The 13,593-nt window shown below is 33.9% G+C and overlaps 1 protein-coding gene across 1 annotated transcript; it reads right to left on the reverse strand.

The window, feature by feature from the left end:
* Positions 1-334: 334 nt before the first annotated feature.
* Positions 335-10,660, reverse strand: LOC134279261 (uncharacterized). Its single transcript, XM_062761615.1, has 6 exons — positions 10,559-10,660; positions 7,980-8,136; positions 6,488-6,636; positions 5,504-5,633; positions 5,184-5,370; positions 335-552 (listed from the first exon to the last, which is right to left on the reverse strand). Exons 1-6 carry the CDS (start codon positions 10,647-10,649, stop codon positions 382-384), a joined length of 885 nt encoding a protein of 294 aa, XP_062617599.1. The 5' UTR covers positions 10,650-10,660; the 3' UTR covers positions 335-381.
* Between the last annotated feature and the right edge of the window lie 2,933 nt (positions 10,661-13,593).

The raw sequence follows: 13,593 nt of genomic DNA on the forward strand, positions 1-13,593 counted from the left end.
CTGTTCTTCGCCTTCACCGATACAGACCCCTCTTCATTTGATTGTTAATTATCAACCATATAGTTCTGTAACTACAGATTGTTAATTAACAACCAACTAGATCTGTAACTACGGAAGCTGGAATGTGTTTATCTATCACAGACTGCATGTGCAGAATATATACAGAATATACATATATAATTTTCATTCGATTGAAAGGTAACGGTTAACAAAACGTGTGATTATGTAAAATTTTCTAATCTTAAACAAGAACTAAAACAAAATGAAGAATGATAATAAATAAATGTCAGGTGAGCGCCTGTCTACAGGCAATGGGATGTTTTAGTGATAGGTGTAAGTTGTTAACCTTTTTACACTTAGTCAATTTGCAGAAAGAAGTGGCTAAATTTTTAAGTATTGTAGGGAAACAAACGTCAAACACATAACTATTACACAACAACTGAGAGATGAGGCTTTATTTTTGTCTTGAGTGTTCGCATATATAACGTGACTGTGCAATGAGTTATCCTTTTCTTGCGAAGTTACTAAGCTGGATATTGGGGTGCTAGTTTTCTGTAAATAAAAACAAATTAAGTATCATTATTTGATCCTTTTGTGCATAAATTGACAGTTGCAAAATAACAATATTTTTGCTATTTTTTAGTATGACAAACATTAATTGAGGAATCACTGTCTAGTTAGTATAATATGCCAGGGCATCAACGATAGTGGGAAACATGGGATAATGAAGCCCGTTATGCATAAATTATCCCATGTTTCCCACTATCGTTGATGTCCCTGGCATAATATACAACTAGACAGTGATTCCCTATATTTCCATTTCATTGGGAAATAAAATTGTAGATTTAGACTTTAAAAATGTAGACATAGATTTAAAGTACACGAGGACTCCCATGCCAATTTCAATAGTCCTCGCCCACTGACGTCAAACACGAAGACAGCTGCACGAAATTTACATGCATATTTGGCCTCCTTAGCGTCAGACACAGAGAAAGATGCGCACGAGAATTGCGTGCATATGAGGCGCCTTAGCTCCTGACCTATCTACCTGCCTAATTTACATTCCGCAAAAATTATCAAGAAATCAACTCCGCTAACTTTCAAAGAGTTATCACAGAGAAATAATTAGAAATGGAAATATTAGATAATTATTATACAGTTAAAGTATGTCATTGAGGGAGTTAGCAAGATCTAGTTCCCCAAGATTGTGCCGAGGGAAATAGTCCTGGTTGAGGGGAACTTGAATCTTGCTAAGTCCCTCAATGATATACTTTTTAAAGACACAAATACAGGATTACGAATGGCGGGGAATTAGATTCAAGACTAACGCACGGGGAATTAGTCCATTAACATATTTGACCAATACAAAAGTAAGATCAAGAGGATTACGGATAACCGAGGAATTAGCTTCCGAAGCAGGGATTAGCTCATTTAACTAACGCTAGGGGAATTAGTCCATTCATTTAGATTTTTTGGGAATTATGCACATTTTACTGCCTTACTTTTCTATAGGAAAAAATCAGTAGAGGTATAATAATAAAATTTAAAATACACTGTATAATAAATCGAAGAAATTCCTATGCTAATTCTTATGTCAATAAAGTCTATAATTGGAAGGTTTAAATCAGTACATTTTACAACGCGTGCATCACAGCAAAATTAAATTTCAAATTTTTCCTGTTATAGCCCTAACCAAAAAATACCATAGTAAACTATGGTTAACTATAGTTTACTATAGTTCACTATAGTACCAAAGTTAAAACTTTGGAACTTTGATTTACTATGGTGAAAACTTTGGAACTTTGATTTAATATAGTGAAAACTTTGGAACTTTGATTTACTATGATGAAAACTTTGGAACTTTGATTTACTATGGTGTAAACTTTGGAACTTTGATTTACTATAGTAAAAACTTTGGAACTTTGATTTACTATGGTGAAAACTTTGGAACTTTGATTTATTATAGTGAAAACCTTGGAACTTTGACTAAGTACTATAAAAGCTATGGAATTATGTTTTTGCTTCCCATTCTCTATATTTTATGAAATTTCAAGGTTAAGATTCATTAAAGTTTCAGAGAACTTTTTAAAAACCCGACCCCTCTCCTAAAAAAAAATAATGTACAAGAAATGAATTTTAATGCAAAAATTGTCTCTGGCACCGACAAAATAAGCAATATTTATTTAAATTTATTTAATTTAACGTTGTGCACATAAAACGTAAGTCTTATATACGCATATTTAAATTCAGATTAACACCAAAAAACCAGCCCCAACAAACCCAATATCATCCCTTTAAAACAATTAGAAAATAATTAAATAAATTAAATAAATTATATAAGTTAAAGTAATTATTAAAAAAAATCTAAAACTTTGATTCACTATGGTAAAAACTTTGGAACTTTGAATAACTATGATAAAACCTTTGGAACTTTGATTTACGATAGTAAAAACTTTGGAACTTTGATTAACTATGGTTAAAACTTTGGAACTTTGATTTACTATAGTGAAAACTTTGGAACTTTGATTTACTATAGTAAAAACTTTGCAACTTTGATTTACAATGGTGAAAACTTTGGAACTTTGATTTACTATAGTTAACTATAGTTTAATATAGTATTTTCTTGATAGGGAGTCGCTTACTTTTGCTACCTCTCCATAACAAATTATGCTAACCCCAAAAAAGGACACATGTTTAAACCTTGAGATTTTTGGAAAATAATAGATGAAAATAATGCATTTTAGTGATATCGACGAACTTGCTAGGTGACGGGATCTAAACTATGACTAGAAGATCGCAAAAATCTGGGAGAGCGGGAGGATAACACAAGAATAGTCGGATATTTTATATTAAACAAATATTATTGAACACTTCGTTATTCAGGCACGTAGCATCGTTTTTGAAAGTGGGGGGGGGGGGGGCAACCAGAGAAAAAAATTTTTTTTACTTACATGTAAAAGTTGACAAGCAAAAAAAAAAAAAAAAATAAAAGAAAAAGAAAAAAGGAAACTGTCCAAACTCGAAAGTCCTATTTCGTAGGAGGGGGGTGGGGGGTGGGGTTGGGGTTGGGGGGTTGTGGCAAACTTTTTTCAAGGCCAACTTCCTTTCACGTCCAATTTTTTTGCATACAATACTACAAGGAATACATATCACTATACTGTGGTAAGAAGTGGGGGGGGGGAGGGCAACCAACCTTTCAATGGACATTTTCAATAGTAAAGGTAATGTTGGGAAAAAAAGTGGGAGGGGGGGGGGGCAGGCCCCCCCCCCCCTGCCCGCCCCCCCCCCCCTGCCCGCCCCCCCCCCCCCCCCCCCGTTGCTACGTCCCTGTTATTCATGAATATGGTATTCTATATATATAAGAGGTAAAGAGATAAAAAAAGAGATAACGAACAGTATTCAAGCTCAAGGACCCATTAAACAATACCAAATTGAAGCAGAGCAAACATAGACCTCCCAAACAAAATCAGAAGTGTAATCAGGTGCCATGGAAGAGTGAGCATCCCCTGCCGACCGGTCACATCCTGCGTAGGCTTCTTGTTTGATTGGGAATATAAAATTCCGTGGACAATTCAGAGTGTTTATAATGGGCTGTATTGTGAATGAATGAATTTCTGGGTTAAATCTCTAGTCATATTCTCAGAAATTTTAAGAAGCACATACGATTTAAAATGAAAAGTGTTACATATAAGCAATGTAGTTTTCTAAAATGGCTAGATATTTATATATTTTTTTTAATTTAAAATATATTATTTGATAAATTTTCCATTAGAAAATGCAAAATTCATGTCTTTATTCGCATTTCATTTATTTCAGGTTTGCTATTTTTTCTTGTGTAATACAATGTACATGTATGATCGGTTAGAATTGATATAACACCATGATCACCATCTATAGACCAACAAGAAAGGACAATACAACAGCTGGATTATCAATAATGATCAAGAACAAGTTGCTGTCCTTTAAAAAAAGGACTACAATACGTGGACCATATGCATGTGTTTCTAACCGAAATTCAATCAAAGAAAATTTCTTAGTTTATTGGATATTCATGAAGGTTCGTTCACATTTTCTACAACAATCTGCCTACTGTGATCGATAGTAATGTCATAGCAAAATTGTTACATTATATCTCCGATTTGCATATAGTTTTGTCATTCTAAATATTTGAGCTATTTTGATACAAATAAACCATAATGGCTGGGACATTACATATACTAGTATTCTAGATTTATTCGGACGAAATCTATCATTGGAAAATTAGATCTGATGGTACACTTGTAAGACAGCTCTGTAGTACGCAGATTTTTTTTCGGAGCCCCCGCCCCTCTCCCCTACATGGGAAACTGTTGTTACAGGTTTGTATCAAGCTGTATTTGGATTCCTGTAAATCAAATTATTTTGCGAGCATTGATTCACAAAACTAATGCCGGTGAAGATTTGTTCAACCTTTTAAAAAGCTAGAACTGGACTTTTACGAGAAGCGCTGACTTTTACAGTTGACGATTAACTCTCACACTAGGACAGTGTATGGAAGCTCTTTTAAGATATAAATATTTAGCTCAACCTTTAATTAAACGAAAACAATGGGCTATTTTAAAGCACAGATAAGTTGCCCTAGAAGAAAAGATAATCATCCTACACTCAAATCCAGGCCTTGACATATAAGTGCCCCAAACACCATTACTATGACCACTAGAAATGTTTTCTTATCCATTTCAAATTCTGTACCTCCGTAGATGACACAGGTTTAAATATCCAAGTAAACAGTCAACTGTAAAAGTCAGTGCTTCTCGTAAAAGTCCACTAGTCGTTGAATGAAGTATTTAATTCAAGTTGTGAAGTAATCTATATATTGCAAGTTCTTACTTTTTAAAATGCTTGTGCCATAAAATCAATGTTTAATTTGCATATAGAATTATGTGTATAAGAAAGAAATTTGGATCCGCCAATGATTTCTCAATCGTATCATCTCGGGTCTTTCCGTCAGAGGTCGGAAATCTAGTCAGAAAGGCCCGAGAAGTTGCGATTAGTGTATTGGAGTCAGCGGAGGATTACCGATTGGGACTCTCTAGAATTCGAGCGCATGCGTAGCCTGGCGTATGCCCAGGGCATCCGGTTTAACTTCGCTTATATATTTACTGCGTGGACCTCAGGGTCCACGCAATAACATATGAATCTACCTGTCTGTACGGCCTACGCCGCTTTGCCGTGGTAGGAGATACTTCAAATATCGTTGTAGATATTACGTCACACTTTGAGCTTTTCTTAACCATGGGCTTTACAAGAACGGGTACAAGTTGCGCAGCTTCCGGTCCACACTCGATGGTTATTGTGGAGGTAATGCAATCCAAGGTTTGGGCTAGATCTCTATAGGATGAGAAGGCATGGAAATGATATAAATGGCAATCGTTGAATAAATATGTTGTAACGATCAAAGGGTTAGTGTGCATAAGTATAAATTCTTAATCGAATAACGGTTTTAGATACTTTAAGATCTTACCTACATAACTGATATATATCGTCCTCGCTTATCCACTGCATCAGTCGAAGTTGGGATTTCATCTCCCTTTTAAAGCAGCTCTCCGAGTATGGCCCGAATTCCCGGAAACAAGCCATATAGCGGGCGTAACCTAAAGTGGGACAAGATTACTGATTAACTGCTGTATGTGTGAGGAGAGCAAGAATTTTCAATAATAAGGATTGAAAAATTAAGATACATCTTTCAATGATTAAATTGAAATGGCCATTGTACACAAATTTTTGCGTGCTTTTGAAGTCTGTCTACAGTTCGAAGCACATTAAGGCGATCAATTGTCTTTAAAAAGCACATTTGACGTTGCAGTCGAGATATCCCTTTTGATCACGAAATATTCTTTTTATAGGGTATTATTTATTTATTTTTTTCTGTCTTTGATATAAATTCTATTACAATTTGAATTAAGTGTGGACATTTTTATTGTACGTATTTCAGTACGGTTGGGTAAAGATTCTCACATCCACTACAATATAAATACTTTATTTCACTTCTATGTAAGTTTGCAAAATTTACAAATTTATACACTGTACTTTAACTTGGTTAGGATTGAGCATAACATCCCCCTTCCCTTGAAAGAGTTCCTCAAACCTTATGTCCAAAGGTTACATACCCCGGTCATCTATTCATCTTGGTTGTTTTTGTAAGTTTCCCATGAACTTTATTCTGTAGGAATTTATTTAATTACATGTATGTACCCATATCTTCAGAAACAGTGCTTTAGGATAGATATGACAATATAAATCTAAGATATATCAAGAATTGTCAGAATCAATTGTTTGATCAATCTTTTCATCATTGTACCATTGTTTCAATGTTCGACAAGATGATGCTTTCATTGAGAGAAATAAACCTCGGGGTGAAGTTAAGGCCATATGATGCACAACACATGCGCTTGTACCCATAAAAATAGCAAAATAATCGTGCTTCTTTACAAAATGTGCGTCTTACGTTCATAAATACTGTCGTCGGAGCAGAGCTCTGAGAGCTCAGAATGGGCGCCCTCCAGGTTCATCTGTGTAGCCTCTATCTTCCGGTGGAGAGACTTGGGGCATACTTCCTTAATATTCCCGATGCAGGCTACGGCCGTATTGTAGGAACTACAACATATCACATTCCAAAACGTCAAAAGTATATATCTGATAGGATATACTGAAATTCAAATGTTTATATAAAGCGTTTTTTTTTTCGTTTGAAGATTACGCGGTATAGTAGCTATATCAATGTATGTTGACAGTTCTGGCAAATGTTTCTCGTTTTAGAAGAGGGAGTTATTCAGTATTTATCATGTTTTCCCGTTCCCCCAAATTTTCAAAAACACTTTCAAATTTGTTTTTTAACGAGGCCCAATCTAGTTGGAAATTACGAAAACGAAATGATAAAAAAAATTTGATTCTTGGAAATAAATTTGTATGTATTATGCTAAAAAAAGTTAGAATGAAATTTTGTTACCTTGCCTTTATTGTAGTCAAATGGGGGCACTTTAAAGATATGGACCATTGTTCGTGTTTTTATACACAATTACATACTAAAACTCCACAATAAACAAAAGAATTGACAAATTAAAAAATAAATAGATGATAAAATGTTTTGATGTTCACAAATATCATGCAATTCACATCCCTCTTTTAAAAAAATGAAAAGAAAATCGGAGATAGCTTTTATTGCAGTGAAAAGGGGGCATATCAAAACACAAAAACAGGACTCATTTTATCCAACTAGACATTTTATAAGTTGCAATAGGTCTACATAAGACCAACAAACGATTGTAATACTGTATAAGTTTCTAAAAATTAAATTATTTTTGCAGTATGACATAATTTTCTCTTTATGCTCAATAAAAAGTGGAGAATATTTATAAACACTTCAATGTTCGAGGAGATAGACTAAAATCGTTTACTTCTGGTTGCAGTGGGATTTTTTTTTTAACTCACAAATTGAAGCAAGATAAAATTAATGAATCTGTACCAAGAAATTGGTACCTAAAACTAAATTATGTTTCAAAGTTGTTTATTAATTTGAAAAAAAAAACATATTTTCTAAAAACATATAAGTAATAAAAATGCCAGAATTAGCCAGCTTTCAACAAGCACAGTCTATAGAGGTAGATCAGCGAAACATTTTAGCGCAATTTGACGTCATTTTAATTATGACGTTATTGTATTCAATTGTGACGGCAGTCCAGAGTACTGTGACGTGCCTGAGTCGACGCTGCGTTAAAACGTATGCATGCACAGATCAAGTAGATCGGGCCTCGTTAATATAAGAGTTAAATATAGAACAGAACTTTTAAGATTCATGAATAGAAGGTCATTTCAGTTAATTTTTTTTTTAAATGAAGTCATCTTAAGTTGAATATTTTCATCTGATAAAGTATTGTATTCTGGATTATGAAAGTCATGACATATTATATGAAAGAGTATAAGTCGGTTCATGCTGCTACCTGCAGAAAGCCCGCAATATTTCTACGTCCACCCCTGACAATAGGGTGGCGCTGCTTTTCTTCATGTTTAACATCTGAGTGTTGTAGTCGGTGAAACATTCAAATGCGTACTTCTGTACTGGGCTCGGGCAATATGGGAAATCGGCACCGAGGCTTCCTTAATTAAAGTAAGAACAAAATTAAAGATTGAAAACATGTACTATAGTAAGAAAATGCATTAAATTTCAAAGTTTATTTCAACTTTCACCTTTAAATTATTAACTAATTAAAGAGTATAAAATATATGATATTTTTATACATATATCCTCACTCATATGAATACCCTAGCTATTTCACAATTAAACTTGTCTACTAAATGGCTGCATGATCATCCCCCTCCCATGGCACTAATTGATGTATACTGTATTATTATTTCCCCCCCCCTTCCCGCTCATCCACAACGTAATAAGATTTCTGAGTTTGGAAACACTCTTTGCATATTATTTTGTCATTTTTCTTTTTTTCAGATACACTGTACGTACGTTCTATTTATTCCTGTTTCCCATCTTAAAATAAGAAACTATATTTTCCTGTTTATCTGAGAGAGAGAGAGAGAGAGAGACAGAGAGACAGACAGAGAGAGACCTGTTTACTGTAGTAATAACCCTATAAAGATTCTATCCTCCCCTAATTATAGCAGGTGCGTCTTGAAAACAATAAACAGCGTAGTGAACAGACAACGCTCCACCAGCTCTAATTAAAGGCACGGAGTCGGGGGAGTTATTTACCCTCATATATATCGTGTCAATTTGTGACTCTACTGGAAGTTTCCAAAAAATAAGATAACACCTAAACTTAGGGAAAACGTGTAAAAACATGGCATGTGCTATAAAAGATGGTTTTTACTGTCTCACTGAAATATGATTTTTTTTCGATAGTAACTTTAATTTACTTATCAAGCTTTTGCAAATTTAATATGTAAAAATATATGTCAATCATCAATGTTAAAGTTTAAGAAAAGAAGTTAATTTGTTTTTTAATATGCAATGTTTTGAGAAATCACAAAAATCTTGTTAAAATAAACCAAAGATAGGACCACATCCAACAATTTGCTGTCTTGTTTTTGTCAGAGTAAAGTTGTGGCGATAAATCATGTCGTGATTGATTTATTCCTAAGACTTATCGTAATCATTAGAATAGATTAGAGGAGTCGTTTAGTCTTATCACTTTCCCTCTTAACACATGTTCAACATCCATCCCGCCTCTAATTTTTGTCGATTGCTGAAACAAGACTTTAAATGTTATGACAATACACGGCTGCTGTTATTTTTCTACCGACATTTACACCATTGTAACTTTTTTTTGCAAAGAGGTTACTCATTTAAAACCAGAAAAAAAACCAGATGCCGAGCTGCAGCCAAATGTGTATTCCAAAGCGACGGGAGTTGGATATTAATTATGAAAGCCGAGTATGTCCTCGCGACATGTGTTTGTAAACATGAATGAAAAAAATATACATGAGAGAAGACTGTACTTTAAGAAGCATGTCCGCGAAAAACAGATGTAATAGGTCTACAACATAAACAAATTATTAACAGAGTTCAAAAGATTCATTTTGCATGTAAACATAACTAAAGCTAGCCGACTTTAAGTTAAACAATTCCTCACTCCCTCCCCTCCTCTCTTTCTATTTTCTCTCTTTCTTTCTCTCCTTTTAGATCTGAATTTTCATATTTTTAAAGTGAGAAAAATAAACCAGTCTTACTTTATAATTTATTTTTATAGATTTTTTAGTTTCTCCTCAATTTTTTGATCCGTAAACACAGTATGTTTATTGAACATGTACAAGATGTTGTATTTACCAATCAAGGGCCCCGAAAAGCAATTCAATATATATAACTGCGAACAATTTAAATATTTTACAATATAAATTGTTTTTTTTTAATTATAAACAGTTATATAAATGTCCAAGTTTCGTTATATTCAGTGTCATTTATCAATTGACAATACACATGTCCAGAGGAATGTCAATGATCAAAAGACAACAGAAAAATATTTTGTCAAATGAAATCAAATCTGAAATACAGTTAAGAAGAATTGAATGAATAAAGATCCCAGATTTTCTATTTGCAATAGTTTACCACTGAGATAACTTTATTATCAGATTATTTTGGAGTATTTTTTTTCTGTTTTTGCATATTCTTTACATTCATTTTCCCCAAATATATTTATACGCTAACTTTGTATAAAGGTGGTAGATATATTTTCGAACACAGCATTTCATTTTAAATATAGTTTCCTAATGCATTAGTCTTATCCTAAGTCAAGGGAAACAAAGTTTCAATACCTATTATATAACTTTAAATTATGTAAGAAAATGCCATAAATTAAAACGATTCAAGAGAGTCAAACTAATGTTGTCATACAAGTAATATAAGAACAACTCTTTATTTGAAAAGTTAGCTTCAGCTTTCTTGTATATTGTATATATGAGCGGTGCCCCTATCTTTTGACATGCTATATAAAATCAAATCTCTGTGTAAAGAAATAATCATTTTTTAAATCACTTAAAAAAAATGAAACATAACATTAGAACTTACCTGCCAACGTGAAAAACAGAAGAATTGGAAGGTGCATCAAGTATTCCTTTTCCTTTAAAAGCGCAGAAATGGACAAACCTTTTTTGCGCATTTTTGTCTACTTTTTCAGGACAAGTCTGAGCGGGAAAGTTAATCAGCAGACGATATAGGGGCGCGTGGTCATCCCGCATCAAAATAGAGACGTTTATTGCGAACTGGCACCCATAGTTCGTCAGTTAAACAAGTTTGATGATAAGCCTCGAAGTATCACGAACTTCCAAACTCTTTCTCATATCTCATTTAGCCAAAGTATCCTAAACATTTGTTTAGCTGTGTGTTTATGCATCTGGATTTGCGATTTCTTTGCATTCGTTACATTTCTTCTTCTGAAAGAATCTCGAGAAATGCAAACAAAATTAGATAGAATATTTTTGTCTTGCAAAAAAGGGGAAATAAAACTATTTTCTATAGCTTTTGTTTTTGAGTTTGAATTTAAAATATTTTAAGGCATTTTATAGAATTTCTGAATAAATGACGTTTCTAACGGGTCCGTATGAAGAACCAATGTCAGTTTGTGGAGGGGGAGCAGCCCTGTGATTCTAATTTTGGAATATAAGATTTAAGATAGATATGTTAGTATCTAAGGGATGTTAAGGAGCAGTGTGCTCAATAAAATATATTGAGATAACGTACAATATTCAAGCTCAAAAGTCCACTAAACAATTAAAAATTTGAGCAGAGCAAACGACCTCCAAACATCAGAGATGGAATCAGGTGCCATGGAGGAGTAAGCATCCCCTGCCAATCGGTCACACCCGCCGTATGTCCATGGTCATGTTTTGGAAAGAATGAAAAATCGACAAAACAGTGTTTATGTAATGACCGATCGATCAGTATGAAAAATGTCAGTCAGCATTTGACTCACTGATAACGATACGATACTCCAATGTTATCAAAATTATTAATAGACATTACGTCAGCGGTAGTTGCTATTTTTATTGTGTGACATCACGAGGATTTCCGGAAGCTGAACAACATCAGCACGAGCTCGCGATCGTCTGCGAGGAAACGGGATTTGAAAGACATGACAGATCTCGGCAATGGACTGATGGTTTTCGTACTTTGTAATTCGACTGATGTGCACCGTGGAAGTACGTGTTTAATAACGACCGTCCATAGCGTTTGATGTACATAGAGTGGTGTAATTCGATCTGGACTGGAGGACATTCGTGAAATGAACAGCTGAGTAAACGTTGTCTGAATTTGTTTATTTTGTCAATTTGTGTATAACTGTAGCTGTGTGTTTGTTTAATATTATTATTATTTGTTTCTATCATTAAAATTTGTTAAAGTTATAATTCTTTTTGGCTGGTGTGTTGTTGTAAGTGTGTCACAGCGAGCTATAAATAGATTTGTGTATTCGGCGCACGTTACAATAAATTGTACATTATACTTACTAACAAGGTCATTGCATGGATGAAGGAACTTACGAAATGGAGACTTTAAACGATAGTATTCTTGTTTTAGGAAATTATTTGTAAATAAATTATAGTCATAGAAAATGCTGAGAGTTTGCTCTTGCGTATGGATTCATCTGAAATATATAAACTCCGTATGTAGGTGATGAAGGTATATTGCTATATAAGTTAGGAAAATTGTCTATAGAAAATTTAAGGTCATCACGTTTATCAAAGAGCTTGGTTGTTCAATTACCATTAACGTCTTTTTCAAGTAAAATATCCAAATATGAAACAGATGTGTCACACTCTGTATTATTATCCTTCAGAATTATACAGTTAATCTGATTGGTTAAGAGCAGGTCACGTGCAGGGAGACAACTGTTATCTCATTTCAGATGAGTTGGAGAGTACGGTAAAGTTCAATATTTAAGAAATAAATAACAAGTTTATAAACTTCAATGGGAATTGAAGTGGGTCGGTCACGTGATCAAATCCTGTGAAGGCCGAAGGCTTTCTCAGAAGATTTTATAGTTTATAAACTTGTTATTTATTACTTATATATACATTTGAGACAGACAATTAAATATTTTCGAATTAAATTATCGCACTAACCGTCCGTTGTAGATTTTGAAAAATGGCGCAAGGTGTAAATCGGCTTGAATGGCGGTTACGCTTCGAAGTCACCAGGCTAAGCTAGGATTTTATTTCTAAGGGAATATTTTGTGAAAGGCTACTTCTGATCGGTAATAGTGAACAGATTGTTGTCTGGGAATATTTTTATTCGTGAAAACTGATAACCAATGCTGAAAAGACACAAGAAACACGTCCGAATCGAAGATTGATGATAAAAAGTTGGAGGAATTTCGGTCGCCAGAAAGGGATGGATGGATCCGATGGATGGAAACACTTGACTGAGCCAGTCAATTTGCAATCAAATGGATTTGATCAAAAACATTCAATCTACGATTTCAATGAATAAAGGCATATTTATGATGAAAACTGTAACGGAGACACAGCTTACTGACACTCCGAAGTGTTTGTCAGCTGTTTGTGGTGTGATTGCAATGCTTTGATATTTTCCAACAGATTTACACATTTATCGTGAGTAGAATTTAATGAAAATATTATAGTTTTTCATGGAATTTTAACTAAAGGTTATCCCAAAAAATAGGATAAACGTTAGAGACTGTGCAGCTGATAAAACTGATAAAAGTTGTAAACAAACGCTAGTTTTCATGTGTATATTCTCTATGTACGCAGGTTAAATCGATAGCCAAAAAAATGTATGAAATATTCGTTTACATAGTAAATAAAAAATAATTATTTTACTTCCTTATTTTGTTCATTTCTATACATGAAAAGCAGGTAAAGCAAGTCATTTTGTACCGGTAGAGATCATTGCGCCGTGTGATTAGGTCACGTATTGACCTCTGACCTCGGGCAAACTTCATACAGAATTGAAGATATTTGTTCTCTGTATGTTTATATAATGGAGAGATACCACAAATGTATATATATATGAACACATACAAGATGTTTTATTTACCAAATCAAGGGCCCAGAAAGGCATTTCAATATATACTCGTATAAATAGAC

Source organism: Saccostrea cucullata, unplaced genomic scaffold, assembly GCF_032062105.1.
Source record: "Saccostrea cucullata isolate Sc308-1 unplaced genomic scaffold, CSIRO_AGI_Scuc_v1 ctg1592, whole genome shotgun sequence".
Classification (NCBI taxonomy): domain Eukaryota; kingdom Metazoa; phylum Mollusca; class Bivalvia; order Ostreida; family Ostreidae; genus Saccostrea; species Saccostrea cuccullata.